The 26,903-nt window shown below is 38.8% G+C and overlaps 1 protein-coding gene and 1 pseudogene across 2 annotated transcripts; one reads left to right on the forward strand and one right to left on the reverse strand.

Annotated features, from left to right (window-relative positions):
• The first annotated feature begins 4,725 nt into the window (after positions 1 to 4,725).
• Positions 4,726 to 8,264, forward strand: LOC147557902 (uncharacterized). 2 transcript variants are annotated; one of them, XM_086659468.1, is made up of 5 exons: positions 4,726 to 4,934; positions 5,620 to 5,821; positions 5,905 to 6,003; positions 6,095 to 6,226; positions 7,429 to 8,264. In XM_086659468.1, exons 1-5 carry the CDS (start codon positions 4,801 to 4,803, stop codon positions 7,582 to 7,584), a joined length of 723 nt encoding a protein of 240 aa, XP_086515594.1. In that variant the 5' UTR covers positions 4,726 to 4,800; the 3' UTR covers positions 7,585 to 8,264. The 2 variants fall into 2 exon arrangements, with proteins under 2 accessions (XP_086515594.1, XP_086515595.1); XM_086659469.1 differs by having other exon boundaries at positions 4,777 to 5,143; positions 5,192 to 5,821.
• A 6,040-nt stretch (positions 8,265 to 14,304) lies between these two features.
• LOC147557903 (uncharacterized) lies at positions 14,305 to 18,989 on the reverse strand (annotated as a pseudogene).
• Positions 18,990 to 26,903: the final 7,914 nt, after the last annotated feature.

The raw sequence follows: 26,903 nt of genomic DNA on the forward strand, positions 1-26,903 counted from the left end.
AAGGCAACAAGGTCCTGAACCTTCTATAAACAGTTCCTCGTAAAGACTTGTATAAAATGAGACCGATCCTTAGGTGAGGGGACGAAGACAGGATTATGTGATAAAGCAGGATTCTACCAAAGAGCAAGACTCTATGAGAGAGAAAGTAAGGTGTTTAGATAACAGGAATCAATGATGCTCTGAGAGAGAGAGAGAGAGAATAGTGGGGTGTGTTCGGCGATAACCAGATGATGTTGAGCTAGTACTCGGTCTGTTTGCCTGGAATCAGATGATGTTTTGGACGACTGTCACCTGGCGGTGAGTTATCTCTTTAAATGCAGTAACACTTCGGTAGCGCTGATATCTCCCCAGTTCTGGGCGTAAGATATGGGCCGAACCTGTGGAGACCCCCCTTATTCCTTTTAAGACCTCAGGGTTGATCTATCCATGCCAAGAGCGTTTAGTGCAGAGCTGATTTCTTCCGGTCGACCTCCCAGTTAGGGGAACGTGTGGTGGACCATCAGGTGTTTAGCTGTCCTAAAAACACAACAAAAAATTGTTTAAGCCGGTTGACCCAAGAGACTTCGGGTCTGAACTTTGACTCTTCAGACGTTAGTCAATGCTTGGACATTTTGTGCATCATCAGAAAGTGTTTCAAAAGAATTAATTTTGATCTATTTTGGTATTGAAAAGTGTTTTCAAAACTTTGGTTTTCATTGATTTTGATTAATTTTGATTAACTAGATGACAATCAAGAAATTGGGTTTTTTTCATAGTTTCTAAAAATTGGAATTATCTCAAGAACAAAGAGATTGAATTTTAGAAGTTTTCTTAAAAGATCAATGCTGTGTTTTTAAGACTTTAAGAGTTGGAAATCAAATTTGAACTCTTTGGAAAGTTTCTAAAAGTTGGAATTTGATGTTTGAGAAACAAAAAGAATTTTTTTTTTGGAAGTTTCCAAAAATTAAGCATGCATGCATGCATGCAGAGTGCTGCTATTATGTTAACTACCATGTAAGTTTTTATCTAATGGTTTGAAATGGCATTTTTATTTCGTAGAAACTCGATGGAAATGGAGCAAGGATTGCAGATTATTTCGACTTGATAGCAGGAACAAGTACAGGAAGCTTAGTAACGGCCATGTTAACTACGCCAAATGAACGAAAACGTCCTCTCTTTGCAGCAAAAGATATTGTCCCATTTTATTTTGAAGAATGCGCCCAAATATTCCGTGAGGAGTCGAATTTGTGCAAGCAAGCTACAAAAAAAGTTTATTCAAAATCAAGTAATATTTATTAGATATGGTTGATGCTCCAGTTAGGCTGATTTTATGTATTTTTTTAGTTGAAAGATTTGGATTTTATGTAATTGTTCTTTTACTATAAGGGTATAAATGTGAAAACTTCAATTCAGACATAACATTTCAGATGAAAAAACAAACATGCTAACTAGTAAAACTATTCAGCCAATTCAGATTTAGACAAAAAAAACAAAGACAACCCAAGTTTCCTCTCTCTAGTCTCTCTCTCTCTTCAACTTCCTTCTTCTTCGTTTTCGTCGCAGTGTTGTGTAACCCTCGCCAGATCCGGCGAGGGTTACATATCTCTTTCCCTCTATTCCTCTCTCTTTTACGATTTTATGTCCGTTCGTAATGGTGGTTTTTGCCCTAGGAAAGATCTGGATGTGGTGGTGTAGTAATGGTGGCATAAACTCGGATTTGGTGGTGATTGGGGTGCGATTGAATGATGTGTATAGATCTGGTGGTCTGGTGGAGGGTTCCGTGGTGATGTTTACTGTTGGTGGTGGTGGAGTGGTGGTGGTGGTGACGGTAGACTCTGGGATTCAGGGGTGGTACGATGATGCTGTTGTACTCTGATGATGTGGTGACGGTGGGTACTGGGTTCAGTGATGGCGGTTTTCGGCGACAAAAGCGGTTTCCGGCGAATGTGACGGGGCTGTAAATTAGTATATTCTTAATTTGTATTTTCAGTTATTTTGGTGACCTTTAGGGTCTTTTCATCCGTCATATTTTCTACCTTTAGGGTCATTTTCTTGAGTCGTGTCTAGTCCAATTTCTTTCTCATTATGAGGTACTTTGCATTTAAAGGTATGCAACTCCCATGATGTTTGAAGAGAGAAATAATTATGATCTTCCATGTAACAATGTGATTCAATCACGTATGTATGAATATGTTTCGCTCGGTTTAAAAAATAAATAAATTAAGATTCAGACAAATAAAAAAACAAACAGCACCTAAGACCCATATTTAGGGTTTTCTTACATTTTTCTCGTTGGGTAAAGGAAACCCTAAAATTCTCTACAATAAAAGGAGGAGGCCCTCAAGAACCCAAGCCTTAGATCATTTCCAATTCACCACTCAACAAAAACTCAATTAATCCAATGTATCAAGTATGAGTTGAGTTTCTCTTTCCTAGGTTGCACTATTGAGATGCTCAATTCAAAATTCACCTCCAATGCAACACTAAAAAAACTCAACATTTACTTTAAATTTACTTTTGGTTCTTATTTTAATGTATAAAATGTTGATGTGGACCAATTGAGATACAACAATAAATGTTGAGATACTCAAAAGAAAACTCAATTTTGAGTACCTCAATATTTATTGTTGCCACATCATATTGAGACTGTTGCAATTGGGGAGTGTTTTTTGTCAAAAACTCAAGTAGTCCTATGTAGGGGTGGGAATCAGGCGGGCGCGGACGGGCTCGGGCAACAAAGAGCCGGACTCGGGCTCGGATAAGCCGAGCCCGCGATAGGGAGTCGGGCGGCGGAACAAACACTCACTATAGGAGCCCGTAGCCCGTCCGAGCCCGCCTGCCCGAGCAGGTTCCAACGGGCTCGGGTTTTTTGAGATCTATTTTTTTATTTTATTTTTTTTGAGAAGATTTTTTTATTAATTAACCTAACTATTTCTGAAACCCTAGATTATTATAGGATCAAACAAAACCCTAATTTACAAATTTATGAAAATCTAGATTACCAAAAGATTAAAAAATATTTATGTTACAACATCATAACATATAAATGAGCCAACTCATTCTCTCATAGCATCCAAATGATCAGAGATTTGTTTTACAAAATTACATAAACAATAAATAAAACCATCAAACTGTTCTTCATATAATTATGTTACAACAAAATAAAACATAACCTATCTCAAGTTCTCAACCCATTAAAAGAAAATCCAAGTCTAAAAAAAACAGTACGCCCTAGTTACTTACAACCAAGATCAAACAAAACAACTTTAACAAAAATAAAAACGAACACAATATCGAAACAGATCTATATATATTACACTCTCTCAAACATTGTTACAAAAAAGTTACATCACATTTAAATAAAAAAAACCTAATCTTCGAGTTAGAACATCATCATCAAATCTACAAAAAAAACTACAACCAACCATTTCCAGATAACAAGTAGGTAAAGGAGACGAGATCGTGATTCAAAGCGAGACAAGGATGCTTCAAGACTTTAGTTTCTACTAGTTTTTTTGAGAATAGTTGATTAGTTCATACGAGTTGAATAGATGAGAAGCAATAATGGTTATGGTGTAATGGTGTTTGTATTATCTGTTTGATGTTTGATGAGAAGGGGAGAGAGAGTAGAGAGAGGAGGCGGCTAAGAGAGAGAGGCAGAGAGACAAAGTGATTAGGTTAATATTAGGTTGTGTTTGATATCATGGAAACAATTCCATGGAAATACAAGAGTTCCATGGAAAGTCTTCCATGGAATTTTCTCCTTGGAAATAAGAGTTCCTTCGTTTGGTAGTCATTTATTATTCCGTGGAATTACGAACTCTAATATTTGTTTGACAACTAACTTCTACGAATATAATATCCAATTAAGAGTTTTTATTTACTCTTTATGTAGTCTAAGTGATATTTTTAGTTTTGCGAAAATTAAATTTTCATCCTTATGTTGTCTAAATTACATTTTTACTCTTATGTTTTCAAAATTATATATTTACCCCTATGTTGTAAAATTATTTAACCTTGTGTCACTTTACTAATTTAAGGATAAAAATGTCAACTTGATATTATACGAGGGTAAAAATGTCATTTTGACAACATAAGGGTAGAATGTCAATTTGATATTATAAAAGGATAAGAATGTAATTTTGACTATAAAAATCCAAAATGTCATTTTGACAACTTTGTAAACATGTCATTTGTTAAGAAGGACAAAAACGTCATTTGGCTAATGTATAAGTAAAAATTTATTTTGCTGAATTTTATGGGTAAAAATATAATTTTGAACAAATATGAAGATAAATATTAGGTTTCGAGTATCTGAATATATTAAAATATTTTTATTTTGATTTTTGACTTTCCACAGAAACTAATTCCGAGGGGGGAGCAAGGAATTAAAAGTCGACTATTTCATGGAAATAGATTCCCTAGGGAATTAAAACCATGGAATTACACTTCGTATCAAACAGTGGAAATACCTATTTTCATGGGAATTCTTTTATCTTCATGGAAATGGGAGATATCAAACACACCCTTAGGGTTTCTCTGTTGAGGAGGGTTTTTATAATAGATGAAGGCTTGGATTCAAAAAAAAGAAAAAAAAAATAGATGAAGGCTTGTCGGGCGGGTGTCGGACGGACCTAACGGGCCGGGTATGCCCGGCTCGGGTAGGACTCGAACTGCGGGTCAAAATGGTCCGGGCCGAACGGGCCGGATCCCGAGTTTCCGGACCGTTTTCCCAGCCCAGTCCTATGTGTCAAATTGAGTTTTGTAAGTTCAGTGTTGCATTGGAGATGCTCTTATAGGAGAAACCGGAGGAGAGGAAACATGGAGTATGTTCAGGTCGATAACGAAGTTGCGCGCCAGCTGCCGAAATCGATTGATGAAATACCAGAGGGAAAGAGGGGAGAATATTATGACCGCGTGATGAAGACTGTTCTGGTAACATGTAAGGAATTAAGGTATGGATTGATATCTAGGATTTTATAACCATCTGATTTCCTTTCTTTAATTCCCACGATTTGATTTTTGCTTTTCAAATTCTAAACCATTTTCTCTTTAGAACCTTTTTTTTTTTTTTTTTACTGAACCTTCCCCCAATTCTGAACCCACGAGGCAGCGATCAATCAGATATTTAATCGAAATCAGTCTTCCCCTAAATCAAATTAGGGTTTTTTGTTTTTCCCAAATCACCGAAACCCTCCCTTAATCAAATTAGGGTTTTTTGTTTTTCCCAAATCACTGAAACCCTTAGGGTGTTAGAGAACTAGTTTCTAGGGTTCCAGTTTCTTCTCCCTTTGATGCATGGTCAACTTTGGTGTATATGTTTCCTAACATGTATAAATCTGACTCTGCCTCCAGTTAGCTTCTCTATCCCTTTTAGGGTTTTGTATGACAATGTCATGGCAGTTGTGATGTATCCAACCTAATTGATGTTGGTACTTTTTCTTTTTTATTGCAAATGAATGTCTGTTGTATAGTCCTGTTTATGTTATCTTTGGCAATTGAGTCTTAAGAAGGTTTCTGGATTATGCCTATGTTTTATTGCTTCACCGCCACTAATTAGTTTTCTCGAGTTCTTGTATTACAGATTACACTGTGTAAAGACTATTTATTATCTCTATGCTTGGGTGTTGTTCTCTATAGGGAAAGTATGGTTAACGCTATCAATACCATTGATGACTTGCCTCGTGGAGAGAAGCGAGAACGTCTGTGTCGTCTTTTTGATGATCAAGCTTGTAAGTTGGTACCTTTGGTTGACAATAGGTGGCTCTTTCACCGACGTGATGATCGATGTACCGACCAATCTAAGATAGAAGAGATAAAAAAGGAAATGAAGCATTGGCAGGTAATCTATTTAATTGTACAACTAATTGGCTGATTTTATTTTTGATAGTATTTGTGATAATGTATATCATTTTGTTTCTTTAGGGGTTGATAGCTTTATGCACTCAGAAATTGGAGACCTATGAGAAGGTTGCCGACGAATTTATGCCTAACATTTATCGGCATGTTAGAAAATTAAAGAAGGTATTGTAAACCTTGACTCAGCTTTTTATTCCATCTATGTTATCATCTTTTTGTGCGGTCTGCTCTCTCTGAGTTACAGATCTATGAACAGATTGAAGATATTTGGAAGGTAGTTGACTATCTCGATGAAGATTATGATTATAAGACCTATGTCTGGGATGAGCTGGAAGCATGTAAAGCGAAAGATAAAGAGGAAATAGAAGAAACTGGAGAGAGCTTTGAGGTAACTCAAGTGAATGTTTTAATTTCAAAATAAATACTTGTTTATGTGATTAGTGTTGTTTTTCCAAGGTTCTGTTTGGTAGGCAGTTTTTCCAGGGAAAAGAGTAGCATCTTCACTAAAATAGAAATTTTCTGCTCTTTGATTGACAATAGCGAGAAAGAAAAACAACTGGTCACATGACTAACTTTTTCCAATTTTTCCTCAAAAATAGGGAATTTCATGACTCACCTACTAACAAAGAAAGACTTCCTCTCATCAAAAAAAAAACAAAGAAAGACTTCACCAAAAAAAAAACATGCATTTTTCCTCGTGAAAACCCGTCGCTGACCTCTTGGCTCTTGTGTGTGCCTCTCTCTCTTTCTCTCTACCATCTCTCTTTAGTGTAGAGCACACTTTCGCTCGAGCTCTATTTCCATCGCACCTCCCAATAAAGCCTTCATTTTATTTCTTTGATTCCCAAAAGTTGCAGAGAGAGGGAGTGGGAGCAGAAAAGAGAGAGAGAGAGAGAGAGAGAGAGAGAAATGGATAGATAGAGAGATAGAGAAAGTGGGGTTTTATGTTCTTCATAATCTTGCTTAAATTACTTTGACTCACACCACCACCGGAGAAAATGTTGAAGTAACCCTTTATCTCCTTCATTTTCTGCTTGTTTTTTCCTAGGTTTTACTTGTATGAAGAAACACAACCTCAAAATGTTCATTGAAGTAGTAGTAGTATTCATAACCCATTTCTCTCTCTAGATTCCTAAAGAGTTTATTTATGAGTTTAAACTCCATTGCCTAAAACGCTGATAGTATTTAGATCACCGTCTCCCAGTAATCTCCATGTAGGAGTTCTTAAGAATGTTGATGATCTTAGTGTCTTAGTGATACCTAATCCAGTGTGTTAGCGGCAAAGTTACATGAATTACCTCAAATTTTTCCACTTATCTCTTTGGTCATGATGCAACATTACTGACTGTGATATATACATATATAATTGTTAGTTGATCTTAGTATTTCTTTTGTGTTCTTACTTTATTGATGCTTTTTTATCCATTTTTTTCCTACCTTTGATATATATATATTTTATAGGTGAACCAAACAATAGAAACTTCAGAATAGAGAAAATTAAATTTTTTCTCTTCATGAATCAAACAATGGAAAATATTTTTTCGATTTTTGTCCGTTCGCTAAATTAATAATATCACTTCGCAATCGCAGAATGTGATGGAAAAAGTGAAGGAAGTGTTTTCGGACGACCGTGATGGTTCTTCTAGTGTGAGTTATTTGGGCAATGTGCTAACCATTGCACGAGGGACATCATATGATCTTAAATTACTGCTGACAAGGAAGCTGGGCAGAGTGAGCCAGGTTTGAGTTGGAAAAATTGTTCAAAAAAAATGGGGTTTTGGTATAGGAAGAGCATTTTTTTTAGCAAAGGCACTGCATTTGACAGGGAGAGCACTCTTTTTAGAATAGTGAGGGATAAACGTTTTTTTTTTTAAATATCCCAAATTTATACTTTGGTTCCTCCCATCAAACTATTTTGGACCAAAAGAGAGAGTATCTTCCTGTTCGACTAAAAACCTTTGAGAGAGAAAAGAGAATTCTATTCGGCCTAAAACCTTCGATCAAATCAAAGAGAAAGAAGAGAGATAAACATTTTGAAAAGGAGAAAGCCCTAAATCTGTTTGATTCTATAAAATAGTGAGATATAGAGATAGAAACCTCAACCCTAGGTGAGTAACACAACACTCATCTCCGTAGAGAATTTGTAATTCTTGTTATTGCTTAATTTCTCCATAGATTTTTAGGGTTTTAACACTAATTAAAGTAATTTTTGAAGATTCCAAGTATCAATATTGCAATGAAGAATACAAACAAGGATGTAACTCGAAATTAAGACTATAGTGATTGTAACTTTGCAAGTTTTTTAATACTAATGGTGATGTTGATAGTAGTGACGATATTAGGGTTTTGGTTGTTTATGTGAGAGAAACTACAAGTGAATAATTAGATTTATTATTAATTTTTATGTAAGTTCTATTTTGGCACTATTTATTAAATGATCCTTATAACGCTCTCCTTAAACTAATTTGGTAAAGGAAGAGCAAATACATAAATTGACATTTTTAACGCACTGCCTTTACTAAATAGTGCTCTTCCTACACCAAAAGCCAAAAAATGTTACCGAGTTATTGTTGTATGAGATGATGATTAACTTCTTGAAACATTGGGTTATTTTGTATCGTTAGTGTTATATACATCTTGGTTATATGTGAAGAGTAACGGATTGGCTAATCCGTGACTTACTGGAAACGGACCGACTGATCTAATCCGTCTAGTTTGTCTCAGGACATCATTGTTATGTCCGAAATTTTGGTTGGATTTTGTGAGAAATGGATGGAGGGGTTAGGGTTAACTCTACTTGACCGGTGCCTACATAGTTTTGCGGTGCTAATAGAGGAAGGAGCGGTTGGACCTGGTGCTAACAAAGATGGATGTTAACAACCTTTTGGTCCGGTGCCTTTAAAAGCACCCATATCGCTATTGTACCTTAGGCCCTTTAAGGGCATTCGGTTGTTAGGTGACCTCTTAAGTCATTCTGCCCCTGCTCGCAAGTAGCTACCTTTCATGATTAACCAATCACTTCAAATTTTTTCTTCTCTTGTTTTTCCGTGTGTTGTGATGATGCCAGACATCTTTACGGGTGATGGTCATCTCTCTAAGTAGAAAATGTCTCGACAAAAGCAGAGATGGTCATTTCTCTAAGTAGAAAATGTCTCGACAAAATCAGAGATTGACAACCCAAAGGGTCTCTGGTAAGGATTATCTAGCTATATGAACCAGACCTGACAGACCATGCCCCCCAAATGTATAGGATCTTAGTACAATTGTTCCCCGACATTATCTTTTGGGTGGGATGATCCGACCTCAGTCAATGGTGTGTGATTATTGACTCTCGACTATATCTCATTAAAATGTGTATTATGTACTTCCATGTTCCTGGTAGATCTGTCAGTGTAGTTCAAAAAGTACAAGAGAATACTTTTTTCTGAGGTCCAAAAGTCAAGGTTTCTTCTAGAGATGATGGAAGAGGACACAACTGTATCATCGAGCGGTGACGACGATCTAGCTTTGGGTTGTGATCTTGAATCCCCTCATCAAGCACTAGCTTTAAATCTGGGCTCTTCAGATGAAGAGTTGTCTAGCTCTCTTTATAGACCTCCTGTCAGTACTCTGAAGATTGAAGACCTATCAGGGGCATACACATTTCACTGATTCACTTTGCTCTTAGAAAATTTAATTTGAGCATGATCTCCTCCCTTCTCTACCATTAAAGAAGCCTAAAAGGTGTTAGAAATCAAAGTTTGAGTGAGAGAAAGATTTTCTTATGGGTGCTTCTAAAGGCATCGGAATACATGGCTGTAAGCGGGCGGCTCTATAAGCATGTGGCCCAACAACTACTTTCTCTATAAGCACCCAATCTAAAAACCCCTTTACGCCTAACGCTTTACGGACCTGACTCTGTTCGATTTTTTCTCTCTAACCAAACCGATTGATCATTCTAAGTTGGAACAATAAAACAAACACCAAGAAGTAGAATACAAAAAGATTCAGTTGGTAGAGACAAAAAAGGTTAAAAAGATCGAATGATGCAAATTTGATTCAAGGAAAACATCTATATATAATTTGAATTTCGAATCAAACAACTGCAAAAAAGTTTCACCTTTAGCATGCTACCTTCCTTCACCTCTGACTAGCTCTTGAAAAATTTGCTCATTGAACTTCCTTACAAATCATCCATACCAATTTACATACCAATCTGTAAGATATTCCTAATTCTTATTTCTTTAACTTTCAATAACAGAGGATTTGAAAGGTAATTGACATCTCTCTCTCTTTTAATTTCCTAATAGATTCCATTTGTAATTTTATTCATTAATCACTACAAACTCTAGTCCTGTCTTCATTTTCAGAAAGACAATTCTTGAACCAAAATGAGCTGAATCCAATTTCACTTGAAGTAAAGTCTTTCTTGACCAAATTGAAGTCTGTTTACGAAAACCTTGGAAACTCTTTGAAACATCATCTCATCTTCCCTCCCTGAGATGAGGGGTAGGGGCGTGCAAAGGGTCCGAAAACTGCTCTGACGCTCAAGACAGTTGGATTGCTCTTTGTAGTAAAAGATTGAACACTGATTGAACTAGTGGTGGCCAACGGGCCGTGCCGACACGGAAACGGACCGGCACGGCCCGTTTATTTGAGGACACGGAACGGCACGGAACGGTCCGTTCCGTGCCGTGCCGACCCGTCACGGGTCTGGCGTGCCGTGTCGGGGCTGGGATTTTAGAGCCCCAGACCCGTTAAACACGGCCCATTAGACACGCAGGAACGATACGGAACATATCGTACACGGCACGACCCGTGGGCACGAAACGACACGGAACGGAAACGGCAACAACGACACGCTAGCAACGGCCCAATTTAGTTATTTGAATTTTTAAGCATTACCTAGGGTGTACTAACATCCTCAAAACACTTTGATGAAATTGCATATTGGGGAAAAGCAAATTGTGATGAAATTGCATATCAGTTGAAGCCTCAAAAGGTCGATAGTTCGGATACAAATTGTGATGAAATTGGTGATAGTGATGATTTCTATTATTAAGTCAATTTTGTATTATTTATTTTTTTTTGCAAATGATTGATAGTTAGGTGGGTGCCAACCTAGTTGGGGTGTATCTAAACTATAGTGATGCAAATTTTTATCTTTTTCACATTAATAAAGAGTTATTTCAATTTTTATTTTGTTTATAGTTCTACTTCATTCATCTAATATTCTAATGTGTTTACAAATTGTTAGATTTTCATGACAATTACTTTATATTACAAAAAGAAAAAACATTTAAAAAAACGTAATACCTGAATTAAAAAAGAAGTAATACATAAAAAAAAAAAGTAATACTTGAATTTAACAAAAGAGGTTTTACTTTATTTTTTTTTACTTAGATTTATTTTTTGTTGAAACAAACTAAATGTTTTTTTCAAAAAAATAAACAAATAAAGTGGCAAAGATATTCCCACACCTAAACCACAAAATATAAAGTAAATGTGGAGAGTCTTAATACAACTCTTTTCCAATAAAATGAACAAAGATATGACATAGACTCTAAAGTTTTTGTACATCACAATTTTTTACTTGAAAAAAAATATAATATTTCTTTTATCACTTTTTTTTGACAAGTAAAAAAATATTTATGAATGGGTCGGAGCCACGGGAGCGACTACGGGAACGCCACGGAACGGCCACGGGAACGACTACGGGAACGCCACGAAACGGCCACGGAAACGGTCAGAAACGCAACGGAAACGCCACGGGAACGGGTGAGCCGTTCCCATGGGCCGTTTCTGTGCCCAGACCTTTGTGATCTGGGCACGGCACGGAACGGCACGGCTCAAAGCCGTGCCTGGCGTGGCCGTGGCGTTTCTGACACGCCACGGCTGCCAAACGGGCCGTGCCGGCACGGCACGGCCCGTTGGCCACCACTAGATTGAACTTTTGGGGGGGTGAGTTGTTGTAACTCAATGTTAGTGATTGTGTTTTTGGTTGTCTTATGGAAGACGATGGGGGGCATTTTATAGGTTGATTTAGACCGACTGTGATTAGACAGTGTAGATGAGTCGGTTGTGATCCACTGTTTAGGGAAATTTCCTACTGTTCGTAGTTAGGGGTTCCCTTATAATTTATCTCGTATCTAGGAGGGAGACGTGATGTCTTCTAAATGAAGGGACGAATCAGTCTTGTTGGATCTCATTAATTCTCTCCTCTGACTCGGTCAATCTTCAACCACGATTTGACACCCAACCATGAAGACTTGGTTCTTACCGAGGTGCTTTTTCCTCTTTCTTTAATGCCTTCCTCTTGTTGAGAGGGTCTCTTGATCTTCTTCTTCTTCTTCTTCTTCTTCTTCTTCTTCTTCTATAAATAGCCTCCTTTAGTGTTGAATTTTCTTCAACACTCAACTTTTTCCAATAGTTATATTAATATATTCTGTCGACTCCTTTTTGGTTCCCAATTTGAAGATCTCATTAGTTCTGATTGGTCTACTTCTTTTTGAAAGAGATGTCCTTCGACCAAGATTGCAATGCGAGCAATTTGTAGGATAGGAATTGATAAAGATCATCTAGTCCGATTAATTTAGGGGTCGTAGTGTTTAGCTAGAAACCAACTACGATCGTCGAATTACAAAGTAATTCGCGACTAACTTCGATCGGATCCTACAAAAAGTTACACATAAGAATGGTTATTTAATCGGACGATATGACTCGTGGCAGTGATATATATAATCATGGGAGTGTCCTATACAAATATATCTCATAGGCCTAAAACAAATTTAGGCAAAGATAGCAAAAATGCCCGAAAAAGGGGTTTTAGGCCTAGATCCAGAAAAAGACTTTTTAGGCTCGGATTGCGCAGATTTTTGGAGGGTCGGTTCCTCTAATAAGGAATATCAAATCTGCCAATTTTGGCTGGGTTTGGACGTCACCTCTTCAAGCAATTGAGAAAATATCAACTACTTGCTATTTTCGGCAATTTCCTTAATCTTATTCTAAAGGGTCTTTTGGGAAACCAAATTAGAGGTGGACTCTTATTAGGGTTCTATATAAAGACTCTTATGGCAGGGAATAAGGTGTGAAATTTCTCTTATAGCTTTCTTAATCTACCACATCAAGTAGAGAAGAGAAAGTGAGCTAATTCCCAAAAGCTATCAACTAGTTATGAAAAAGTATTCTTCGTATCAAACTACCATTGGAGTTCTAGCTAGCTTTCAAGATGGGAGATTAAGTAGACCATTCGGTGTCCCAAGTAGAGAAGAAACAATTGGAGTTCTTGGTCTTCTCAACGCGAGTGAAAAAGTTCGAGGGAAAACTAGCGATTAAGGTAATCTTCTAGTTTTACTTAGTTAATCATTAGTTTATGCATGATGATCCAGGGACCATACTAATCTTAGACATGAGATGTCTGAGATTCCGCTAATACGACATTAGTAGGCACCGCCATAACCCAACAGTGGCATCTGAGCCTCTTCCAAATAACTAATTTTTCCTAAGTTTCGGACTAATCCATGATTGATTAGCTTGATAGTTATGCTTAATAGTGTTTTAAACATCCAATTTGATTGTTTTGAATGTGATTCAATTTTTTCCAATTGATAATCAAAGATTGATGATTGAAAGTGCTGATGTCAAAAAATGACCTTCCGTAAAATCAGCATGAAAAAGGGAGTTGATGCATGACAACCTCCGTTATGATGGTATATTATGTTATGAGAGGTGAGATTCCCCTGATCAGCTCTGTTTCCAGTTCTGGTTTCCGCTTTTCTCCTCTCTGTTCTAGCTCCCGCTTCTGCTCCTTGCTTCTTGCTCCTGTTCGTCTGTTCCCGAGGGCTAGTTTCGTCGGCTTGAGCTCGACTAATTTTAACTAGGACTTCTCCTTAGACCCCTGGTCGTCGCTTTCGCTATCATGGCTGGTTTCGTTGGCTTGAGCACAACTAGTTTTTGCCGGACTCCTCCCGTGCCCCTAGTCATTGCTTTCGCTACCAAGGCTGTTTTGCCAGCCTAAGCATGAATAGTTTCGCAAGGACTTCTCCTTATACCCCCGGTCACCTTCGCCAGGGCTGTAGGTTAACTAGGACTTCTCCTTAGGATCCTCAGTGGGGACCATGTTTTACTCTAGTAAAGTTTTAAGTTTAACTAGGACTTCTCATTGCAAGGCCTCTGGTCGCAGCCCTGGCTATCAGAGCTACCTCATTTGCCAGCTTGAGCACGGCCAATTTGACTAGGACTTCACCTTGGGACCTTGGTAAAGGGTCAGTTTTACTCGAGTAAAGTTTCAGTTTAACTAGGACTGCTCCTTAGGGCCCTCGGTCGTCGCCTTAGCTATCGAGGCTATCCTGCCCTGGTCGTGGCTTTTGCTATCAGACCTGTTTTTTCTGCTAACGAAGAGTGAGTTTAACTACGAGTCCTCCTTAGGGCCCTCGGTCGTCGCCTTAGCTAACGAGGCTATCCTGTCCCTGGTCGTAGCTTTCGCTATCAGGGCTGTCTTTCCTGCCGAAGTAGAGTCAGTTTAACGAGGACTCTTCCTTAGGGCCCTTGGTCGTCGCCTTGGCTAACAAGGCTATCCTGTCCCTGGTCGTAGTTTTCGCATGATGCCCCGTGTCCCAAAATAGACACGACCACGCCCTGGCAATTCACAGACGAGATAGAAATCCGACATAGTCTCCTCTGTAAATCGAACCGGTCGCACCTGTAAAACCTGTCATGCAAATCATACATTCGCATACACAAAGAAATAAACTATCGAGCGGAAGCTAAACAAACCCAACTCAGTTTCGGGACGAAACCCGAACCACAAAACTACAAACGCCTCATAAAACACTGATACAACTTATAAACAACTCTAAGTGTTAACGTATATACATATTAGAGTTTGGTTTCTTTAATAAATACATAACTTAGAAATAACGAAAAACCATATAAAACGACATAACTCCACTAGCCTCGTCAGACAAGATCACCAGCTAGAATACACACTCCGCCTCGAGGCTACGACAAACACCTGCACACTGACAACTGGTAGGGGGTCAGAATACTCACTGACACAAGTTATTCTGGTAGAAGACCAATCCAAAAGCCATCACGTTTTCAAAAGTTCATTTAATAAGTTGTAAACATCATGACAAAACGAGTTATCAAACCAGTTACCATATATACTATATACAAAACCATTTTCCTTAATCTAGCAAGCAATAGCAGTGATTAGCTGCCCACCCATGGTGCGCTCCCAATAAGAGGAGAGTTCCTCAGGAGAGCCTAGAGTGCGTTAGATAGTACCAGCCCATTTAGGCACTAGCTAATGCACTACGTCTCCTCGAGAAAGAGACTTGCCCCTAGCCGGTAAGTACCTCTCCCACTAAGGGACTCCGCAATCATTGAAGAGTTTACCTCATGATACATATATACCTTAAGTATCTAAATACGTTTTTGATCACCGAGTTCGAATAAGAGAGTCGTCCCCCAATTACCATGGAAGGACCTGAACCTCGTTCTCTTCGGTACCCTGTCATGCATCTAATGCGATCTTTTAAATCAGTTTCATTCGTATATCAAAACCACATTCTCATATTCGATTCAAATCAGTTCATTCGTATATCAAAACCAATATTTTCATTCGATTCATTATCTTATCAAACACGGAAGTGGAACAACCAAGAGTCATATCGCCACAAAGCAGAGGGATCCCAATCAATGTCACCTCCCATGCGAGCGGTCAGGGTGTACGGCCCTAAGACTCGAGCTGGAGGCACGAGCACCAATGGCCAGCAAGTGAAGCACTCTACTCCCACAGGTGTCATGACTAGTGTCGCCCACCTCACCGGTCTCACACGGGTCACAACCGTGTCCACATGTCATCCTACCCTCAATGGCTACGTGCCCGTAGGTTGACATAATCCGCAGTCGGGTACATACAAGAAAATCCCCAGTAGTTCACAATCATCGTAAAATCAGTTCGAAAACATTTCTCATATCGGATCAAAACATTTCAAGCATATTCTAGTTCATCACATAAATCGAGTTTCATGCTACCTGAACTCTAGTTATACGCATATATAACTATAGAATCTAGCATATTCATTATTTGTAAAACCATGCTGGATGAAGGATTCAGAATCCCTACCTCGGTCCTTGCATCACCAAAGACCTCCCGCCTACCAGACGACCAAATTCCTCCTCATTCGCATACTCTGGGATAAAGAAGAATAACCAAAACCGAAAAGAAACCTTAGGTCGTAAATAAAAAGAATCATGAAAACAAAATCATGAAAACTTAAAAGAAAATTCGCTAACTTCGGAAGACTTTAAGGATCTATCGAATCGATCTCTAACTTCTTACCTATTTCTCTTGAATATCGGAAATGCCTACGAACCAATCAACCAACTTCCCATAAATTCTATTTTACATTTCAGAGTCTTCATAAGCTGACAAGTCATATCATAAACCCCACAGTATAATCTATATCTGCAATTGTCCATTCATATGAAATACTACAAAATTCGGGTAATTCTTTATATTTCAATTCATTCTGAAACTGGTCCAAATATGAAATTCGAGCACTAAAATAATTCGGCAACACCCCGTCTATATTTAGACACCGCAAAATGATCTACAATCTCCTAAACATGTTTCGGAACACAAATCATTCGAAGAAATTGAATAATAATCGTCTAAATAGCTCCAAATTTTGATCCCAAATGAAATTGGTACAACTATACACTTATCGATATAACCATCAATAAAATCATCAAATTTGGACGAAATAAAAATTTCTGAACGGATAGATATGTAGAACAAGTCGAATGGGACTACCTGGGACAAGTTTCGTTGAATTCCGACAACCGAACGCGAAGAAATTGACGACAAAAGTCCGACCATTAAAACCACCCATTTTCTCTCATCTCTCGGCTTCCAAATTGAAATTAGAGAACCGAAACCTTTCAATCTTATCCCAACTGTGCATCCAAAGAAAACCTTGAAATGTTAATAAAGTGGGGCCCACCAAAAATCTTAAAATAATTAAACCAAAACCCCTTCACAACACGTCCCCACTTGCATGCACGGTCAAAGTGGAGTGAATTCATTTTTAAATCAAATGGGATGCCACGTGTCGTTATATAAGGTGGCCAGGTTATTTCAGTACTCCCTCCGTCCCAAAATAAACTGTGAAGTTTGAAAAACACACAGTTTATGAAAATAGTCAAAATCAAGTGAGTTTTCTATTTTTACCCCTATTTAATGTAGTTGTACATTTTCTACTTTTCAAGAAGGCACAAAAATAATTGTACAAAGAGTTATTCCTAATGTACATGTTCATCCGTATAGTGCATCCACTATGTAATCTTCTCTTTATAGAGTCTAGACATGGTTCATATACAACCACCATTTTTAAACAACATGTGGCATAAAAAAAGAGAGACAATATTGAACAACTTTTTTTTTACTTTTTTTGCTTAAAATTTGAGACATTAGATTAAAGATAAACCATAACAACCCATTTCATTATATACTTCAAAATGTTTACATCAAAATAGTTGACATAGCATAGCTCAAAATTTACTTCACATTCTTCATGACCTTCAAAAATAGAGAACATCTTTGACAATACGATTCCTCACTTCTTCTTCTTCAAGAATAATCTACCTAACATTTAGCATAGAAAATCATACATAAAAAAGAAGGTTAGTAACAACATGAATTTAAATTAGTACTCTTAGTGAAATTAAAATTTTGAGCGTATTCTCACTTTTAAAGAAAAAACAGAGATGAAAAAGTGCTTTGAATAAGTATGTTTACAGTAATGTACAATAACAGTACCTCTACACCTTCGGGTAATTGCAATCGACACCGAACCGCAGAAACAAGCTCAAAATCACATTCTAGTTCTTTTGGGAAGAATTCCATTTCTTTCTAACGACAACTTTCCCATATGCGGTACTTTGTAACCGTTCCCACCATTATTTTTCAATATCTCAACCATACAACTTTGTAAGGTTAGAAAATTATAGTTGAGATTTTCGTTTGGTAATTCATCAAATGCTTTATCTACGGTTCTCACAAGTTCGTCGATAGTTTTTGCTCCTTGTTTTTGTTGTAAAGATTGAATCACACGAAAGAAACCAAGATCTAAAACATTTAAATCTGGACTGTTAGAAGGTTGAAAACATAATTTAATCTCAAAACCATCCTTAGAAGTGGCTTGCATAAATTCAAAATCGTCGGGTTGAATGTGAGGTCTCGCGTTGTCTTGTTGAATAAAGATGGGTCTCGACTTATCTTCGGCGGGCCATTTTGATCGAATATCCGGCAATACTTTGTTAATTAAACAATCTCTTGTTACTTCTTTCGTCACAGACAAGATTGCTTTAGTTTCTTCAGTACCGGCGTCACGATTTTTACTACGTCGCTTTGCATTTTCTTTTGTTATGAATGGAAAAATTCCTATCTTCCCAGAGAATTCATAAATTCCATCATCATTGCATCTCGACCTAGCGACAACAGCTAGAAACATAACCTTCGTAATGAATCGTTTACTTTTACACGTACGCAATGGTTCCGGTTCGTCGGGAAGAAGATAATACCTTTGAGATTCCTTGGTTATATAAAACCATTTTTCATCTATATGGATGTGATCGTACATATTCTTAAAAGTGAAACTTCCATTGTTGTTTACATTAACAGTACTTTGTAAATTTGACAAACAAAACAAAATCCTTTTTTTCATATTTACCTCAGTCAAATACGGCTTGATAGCGTTTGTGTGTCGCCTAATTTCACCATCTTGGATTCGTCTATGAAGAGTAGACTTAGACATGCTTAAAGCCTTCGCCATTTTCCGGATATTAGTTCGTTTATGAAGAGGAAGATTGCTGAATTGTTCAATATCAAGTTGAACTCTTTTACGACCAACTTTTGCGACCATATTTTTTGATACATCAACCGCTAACATCTCATCAATATTTTGTAATCCTTGATTCCATATTCGACTCACCGTATTCAAACTAGTAGAAAATTTGGCAGCAATTTTTGTTCCCGAACCGTATTTCATTTTTCCGTTCTTACTATCCTTTAATAATCCTTCAAAAATCATATGCCTTTCTTCATCTGTTAATTTTCTATGATTATTAGACTGGTTTGAATTAGTTGTTGATATGGAATTCATGTCCATAATATGAATAGACACAGAGATGAAGTGTCCACTTTAGCTATTGTAAAGGGTATAAATAGGATGGTTGAAAGTTTAAAATTTCCCACTAATAACAAAATTTAGCGCCAAATTTCATTTAGATTTTAGTTTTGGCGCAATAATCTCATACCAAAACAAGTTTTGTTTAAAAAATTTACACTTTGGCGCCATAATTTAGTTGATGTATTGAAAACTTTTGAACTACTTTGACTAGAGTACTTGATTTTTATCCCATTTTGTGTTACCAAGAAAACAAAAGCTGTAGAGTTGGTTTTGGGTAATAGGAAAGCATCTAGGAATTAGATAAAGTTAAAACCTTCACTCATTAATAGCTATGGGTATTATTGGAAGAAAATGAGAATTTTTCATACTATTTTTAAACTTCCAACTAGTTTTGGGACAAACTACAATACAAACTTCACCGATTATTTTGGGACGGAGGGAGTACTTTTTAGTCCCTAATTTATATATCTCTCTTAAGAACCCCACTAAATTGTCCTCTTTGCTGATTTAGCCCCTCTTTGACTTGACCCAAATGTCAAACAGTCCCCCATCTAACCTTACTAACATGGGATGTTACATTTCGCTATCAGGGCTGTCTTTCCTGCCGAAGTAGAGTGAGTTTGACTAGGACTCCTCCTTAGGGCCCTGGAGCCGAGTGTATTCTACTAGTTTGTGCTTCTAGGTGCGCTAAGATATAGTTAGATTTTCTGTAGCTCCCCTATTTAGCATAACATCATACAAGCGAATTTATTTCTTGCCTCCTTAGGCTAGCCCATCTCACCGTGTTTAGGGTACATCGGTGTCTTTCTTCAGAAAGGCGAATTTGAGATGTTCCGCGTTCCAGGGGTTTTTGAGGATATGCCTTGATGCATCCTCTAACCTATAATTTTCGGGGCTCCCGACTTCCACTATCTTATAAGGCCCTTCCCATGTGGGGAAGAGTTTGGATGCCGCTGGTTTTTGGGTGAACTTGGAATTTCTCCACACCATATCTCCGACGTCAAATTTTCTTATCTTCATGTGAGATCTGTGTTGTCTGGTCATAGTGTCTTTAAAGGCGAGGTTTCTTAGTTCTGCTCGATCTCGGACATCTTCTATCAGGTCTAAATGCTCTAACGCCATTTGTTCATTGGTTTCGGGGTCAAAGTGTTTTATCCTTAGACTCGGTTTGCCTATTTCTACAGGTAGTACGGCGTCCATGCCATACACCATCCGGAAGGGCGTTTCCCCTGTGGCTCTCCGCGGTGTGATGTGGTAGGTCCACAGTACGTCGGGAAGTTCGTCTACCCAACTTCTGTTTTCATGGCATTTGGTCTTAATGTATTTAACCAGAGTTTTGTTGGTTACCTCGACTTGTCCGTTTCCGGTGGGGTGCGCGGGGCTGACATAGGCTGGCTTGATCCCAAATTCTGCAAGATACTCCTTCATGGCTTCGTTGTTGAACTGAGTCCGTTATCCATGACTAGGATCCTTGGAACCCCAAACCTGGTGATTATGTTTGTCCATAACATGCTGACAATCTTTTTTGTCCGGGTCCTGGTTAGCGCTACTACTTCTGCCCATTTGGTAAAGTAGTCTACCATGACCAACAACATCTTTTTATCCCCTGTTCCTGCTGGGAATTGATGATGCACAAAATGCCTACACGTTGACTAACGTTTGAAGAGTCAAAGATCAGACCAGAAGTCTCTTAGAACAGCTCGGCTTAAGGCATCAGGACAGCTAAACCCCTGATAGTCCACCACACATTACCCTAACTGGGAGGTCGGCCAGAAGAAACCATCTCTGCACAAAACGCCCTCGACATGGACAGATCATCCTGAGATCTCTAAAGGAATAAGGGGGGTCTCTATAGGTTCAACCCATATCTTACGCCCAGAACTGGGGAGATATCAACGCTGCGCAACCTAATGACTTAATCCCGGACTTTCTAGAAAGATCTCAGTCGGCCACACATCTTGAAGTGTTTAAGCCCGATTGGACTCCACGCATCTAAAGGAGGAAACTTTTCCTTTAGAGTCTATCACTCCGGCAAGATATGACGAAGTATCCTTGAACTTAGGAACTTTCACTTATCAAAGATCCGGGATAGACTAAAAAAGAAACCCTAGATACGCAAAAGAGGTAACTTCTATTACGGTTTGACGACCACCGCCACTAATCACAGTCGGCCTAGCTTCGCCTATCAAAGGCCCCCCACATCGTCCTTCACAGGACACGCTCTCTTCTCCCAAAATATACGATCTCTTCATACCAGAAGGATCACCCCCAAAAACAGAGTTATCACAACTCGCCCCCCAAAAGGATCAATCAACATTCATTCTTTTACTGCAAAGAGCACCCTGACTGTCTTGAGCGTCGGAGGGGTTTCCGAACCCTTTGCAGGTTCCTCCCTCGGGAACAGACAACTAGGAGCAAAGAGCAAGGAAACATGAGAAAAGAACAAGGAGCGAGGAGCTGGAACAGAGGAATCTCTCCTCTCACAACAGATATACCATCATAACGGAGGTTGTCATGCATCAACTCCTTTTTCTATGCTGATTTAACCGGGAGCCAATTTCGACATCAGCATTTGGCGCTAGAAGGAGGGGATCTCTCCAGCAAATCATCACGTTCGGTAACCCGAATCCTACTTACTATTTTTTCAGAACTAACTACTTCCCTGAGCTCTTCAGGCAAACATGTCTTCAGACGAGCACACTCCACGCGAGTCATCCCACAGGCTTCGGAGTGCAGTTGAGCTCGCGATTGAACTTGAACAACTCAAAATTGATTACCTCCGAATGGACGAGGAGGCGAAACGATTGGAGGAAAGCCTCCGCAAAGCTGAAACGGCCAGGAGGGTTGCGGCACCCAATGAAAGAAAAGAAGTGCTCAGGACGTTCGCAAGGAGGCTCTTCTCGCCTGGCGACACCTGCTCACCTGAGACCCTAACTCTGCAACAAGGCGACCAGATGCGCCTGGAGAGCATCTTGAGCGAACAAGGCATGCAGAACCCAGAGGGACCTTACATCCCTAAGAAAGGTGGGATAGGCGAGGGGTGCACGAACGATGCCCACTATTTGTGATCTACTTATACACCAAGTAGCGGAGCTGACAAGAGAAAAAGAGAAAGACAAACTCTTGGGAAGAACGGTAATTCGGCAACCACCTCTCTGCCGGGAAATACTGGAATCCGAAAAACCAGCAAACTTCAAATGTCCCACGCTAGATCAATATCACGGCGTGGAGGACCCAGGAGTGTTTATCAACAACTATGCTGCGAGGATGAATTTATGTACGACCGACCGAAATATATGGTGCGTGGTGTTCCCCACCATCCTAAAAGGACCGGCTCAGGCATGGAACCAAGCGCTAGCTCCGGGGTCAATAAAGTCTTTTGACCAGCTCGCCCAAGCTTTCTGCGAAGCTTTTCGAGGAAGCACTAGTATCAAAAGAACCGACGAGCTATTTAATGTGGTACAAGGAAAGAGCGAGACTCTAGCAAGCTATTGGCAAAGATTTCGCAATCTTATGGTACAGGTCCCTGACCTGGAAACAAGCGTCGCCTTTGTCGCCCTAAAGAGTGGTCTTAGACAGGACAACATAATCAGAGATATCTCGGGAAGAAAGCCAGGTAGCCTCGCAGAACTGATAGATAGATTACAACAGTTCATCAGAACAGAGGAAAACTATCTGCGAATGAAGAATGTGGCCAAGACATCAATTGGACAACGATGACTTAAGAAGACTACCATGAGTGATTGACAAGACAACGCTGTTTCTTGGGCTATAAGAATTAGAGAATTCAAGTCAACTTCGTGGGTGTATAAGTTACACTGGAACCCACCAAGTGAGAGTACTTTAAGAAGTTGAAGATATGAACGTCATAACTCTCATTTAGCAAATCAAAGAGATTCCTCAAAACACGAGTACTCACTCATCTTATGTGAGGAATGTCAAGCCTCCCGTCAAACGCCGCACCGTAACAGGAGGTTATAAAAATGGAGGCCGGGTGAAACAGGATAGACATGAAGCTGAGTAGGAGTACAAGAATGGAATATGTCTTCCTAACAAAAGTTGGGATAAAGTATCTCTAGGCCACTTGAGGAATGACAACTAGAAATGCATGATCGTGCTCAAATGGATTAAAAGTTAATCATTTGATTTGACAATCTGTCATCCCAATCAAGAAAGTCTGATAAAGTATGACGTATCAGATGAGATATGAAAGACATGGGAATCGAGCATTGCACTTGTTCTAAGTACAAGTGAGAGACTGAAGGATATATGTACTTGGAGTCTGAAGGTATATCCTTCCAAAAGAATGTCCTTCGACCAAGATGGCAATGCGTACAATTTGACTCATAGGATAATGATGACTTTATTAGAAGATCCATCAATCCGGTCCAATTAGGAGTCATAATGCTTAGCTAGAAGCCGCTTACGATTGTCGGGTCACTTCGGTTATCCGCGGCTAACATAGACCGGATCCTACAACGGGTTACACATAAGAATTGGTAACTCGAACAGTGAAAAATAAACTGATGGGAACTAGTATATAGATGGATATGATATAGTCTAATAGATAGAAAGAATCGGGCTCGAAAGAGAAGTCCGAAAAGGCAAAAACCCACTTTAAAGGGGCAACAAGGGATTTCCTTAAGGGAAGATCCCTGGTCGGCCTTATTAAAGGGGTGGGCCGGGCAAAGTAAGCCCATTAAGGGCTACTCTGGGCGGCCACACCATGGGAAACCCTAATTAGGGTTTTCCTCATATTAAGAGTCCTAGTTAGTTTAACACTAACTTGTACTTATCTTTTCTGAGGGACTTTTAGGATTCCTTATTTGAGTAGGACTCTACTAAAGTAATGCGTGTATAAAGCCCCATTATGAGTTCAGAAAAGGTGTGGAATTTTCTCTGAAGAAAATCATTCTCTTCACACAACTATTGGAGAGAGAGAGGATTTTAAACAAAAAGTTTTCATTCTATCTATCAAGTCTGGAAGAAGCAGTTCTTCATCTCAACCTTCAAGAAGGTCCTAGCTGACTGATAGAAGGGAGTTCAAGTTACACAATTCGGTGTCTCAAGTAGAGGAGTTTCACTTGAAGCTCTTTATCTTCCGAATACTGGTCGGAATTTAGTTCGTGGGAAAGCGATTAAAGGTATTCTTCTTCCTTCTAGTTCATAGTTAGTTCATGTATAGATCCTGGATAACTTAGTGTTAAACATTAGATGTTTGAGATTCCCAGGACCGGCCCTGGGCCTAGGCGACCCAGACGGCCGCCTAGGTCCCCCAAATTTAGAGGGCCCCAGATTTATATGACATTATATATAGATAGTATTATTATATCTGTTATTTTATGCACATATACATTATATTTTGTTTCGGTAGGATAGTTGGCAGAGTAGTTGATTAGTGAACTTTAGGTCAGGGGTTCGATTCTCACTTCTTGCATTATATTTTAGATAATTTTTTCCAACTAAAAATAACCTAAGTAATAGGAAATTCAAGAGACAAAATCATAACATTTAAACTTAATCAAAGGAAAAAAAAATCAATTTAAACACATATTCTTATAATTTAGTTTCTTCCGTTGTCTAATTTCTCTTCAAACTCCAATCTACATGTCAGTTATTTGAAAGGTTGGGTAATCGGGTTCAAGGATGGACACAAAGGCTTTGGTAGGAACATTCATGGGAGGCCTTAAACCAGAAATAACTGATGGCAATACAATGTTCAAACCTAAATCTTTCAAGGAAGCCATTAACCGTCCAGATGAGGGATTTGCAACCTACACGACAGAGCAAGGTCATGCGACCTTCGAATCCATCAAATTCAGATGTATTTCCACTACTAAATCAAATGATAGTTGCACCTATGAAGCGACTCACATGGGACGAAATGCAGAAGAGAAGGGCACAAAGGCTTTGCTTTAACTGTGTTGAAAAATTTGTGCCTAGTCATAAATGTCGTGCTCCATAATTGTTGTTACAAGAAGGCAAACCTAATATTCAAGAGGAGGCAGACATTGAAGAATGCCACCCAGAAATATCCTTACATGCCATTTCAGGGTGGTCAAATTACAAAACCATGCGGGAAATGGATAAAACGAGCATTGTGAAATGGTTGTCCTAATCGATATTGGGTTTACTTACAACTTTATTAGTGATAGATTAGCTAATACGCTGCAATCACCAGTAATCCCAACTAACCCCGTTATTGTTAAGACAACAAATAAATGACTACTAAAGTGTCAAGGGAAGTTTGAGAATGTCCAGGTCATGCTGCAAGCTATTCTTTTTTCTCTTATTGTTTATGCCTTCCTTTAACTGGATTGGATTTGGTGTTAGGTGTACAGTGGTTAGAGCAGTTGGGAACAATGTTGTGTAATTGGAAGGAAATGATCATGGAATTTTACTGGAATCAACATGGGCATAAATAGTAAGGGATTGATTTAAGATTAATACAACCAGCAACCTTGCATGCTATTTCTAAGCAGGTGCGATAAGGTAACTCGATGATCACCGTATGTTTTCAAATAAATTTCGATCCTACATCCCTAGAAGTCCATCCAGAGATGAAACAAGTACTGCAAAAGTTTGAAGGGATATTTCAAGAAGCAACGCTGCTTCCGCCAACAAGAGAAGTAGATCATCACATTAACTTTAAGGAAGGGAGTGAGCCTGTAAATGTGCGACCATATACATACTCCTACTTTCAAAAAGCTAAAATTGAAAAATAGGTTCAGGACGATCAAGTACTAGTCCGTATTCGTCCTCCTGTCTTGTTGGTAAATAAGAAAGATGGTTCATGTCGTTTTTGCACCGACTGTAGAGCCCTTAATTCAGTAACAATCAAGGATCGATTTTCGATTCCCACCATTGATGACATGTTGGATGATCTCCATGGTGCAGTTTAGTTCACGAAGCTGGATTTAAGAGCGGGGTACCATCAGGTACGAGTCCACCCTACAGACATTCATAAAACCGCATTTCGCACTCATAATGGCCATTATGAGTATTTAGTTATGCCTTTTGGTCTCTCTAATGCTCCCTCTACCTTTCAAGCAATCATGAACTCTATATTTCGCCCTTATCTTCGAAAATTATACTCGTCTTCTTTGACGACATTTTAATATATATCCCCAATTGGACCATGCATATTGCCCATGTACAAAAGGTTTTTGATATATTAAAGTATCACCAATTTTATGTCAATCTTAGCAAATGTGCTTTTGGGCAGCAAGAAATTGAGTACTTAGGGCATATCATAACTCCAAATGGAGTTATGGTTGATCAGGAAAAAATCAAGGTCATGTTATCTTGTCCTAGACCTACTACTATCTCGGAGTTGCGTGGATTTTTAGGCCTCGCAGATTATTATAGGAAGTTTGTTCGTAATTATGGGCTCATAACATGTCCTCTCACCAACCTCTTGAAGAAAGGTCGGTTTAAATGGTCCAAGGCAGAAAAGGCATTTCTAGAACCTAAGAAGGCAATGACAACTACGCCTACTCTAGCCATGCCAAATTTTAATGAATCAGGAGCTTCTCAAGGTGTTATAGGAGCAGTTTTATCTCAACAAGGAAAGCCTATTGCCTTTATATGAGTCGAGCCTTGGGAATCTCAAAGCAATCTTGGTCCATATATTCCAAGGAAATGCTCGCAATTGTGAAAGCCATCCAAATGTGGAGACCTTATCTGTTGGGCCATAAATTTTACATTCAAACGGATCAGCGGAGCCTGAAGTTTTTATTCGAACAACGAATAATAACACATGAGCAAAATGGGTGTCTAAATTGCTGGGTTATGATTATGAGATAACACGATTGCCGCAAAAATAATGTCGTCGGCACACTTTCACAATTGTCGAGGAACCCTTGCCTTGATTCATTCTTTGTCTCT

This window comes from Eschscholzia californica, unplaced genomic scaffold (assembly GCF_041429995.1).
Source record: "Eschscholzia californica isolate CP2 unplaced genomic scaffold, dmEscCali1.0.p SCAF_2, whole genome shotgun sequence".
Lineage (NCBI taxonomy): Eukaryota > Viridiplantae > Streptophyta > Magnoliopsida > Ranunculales > Papaveraceae > Eschscholzia > Eschscholzia californica.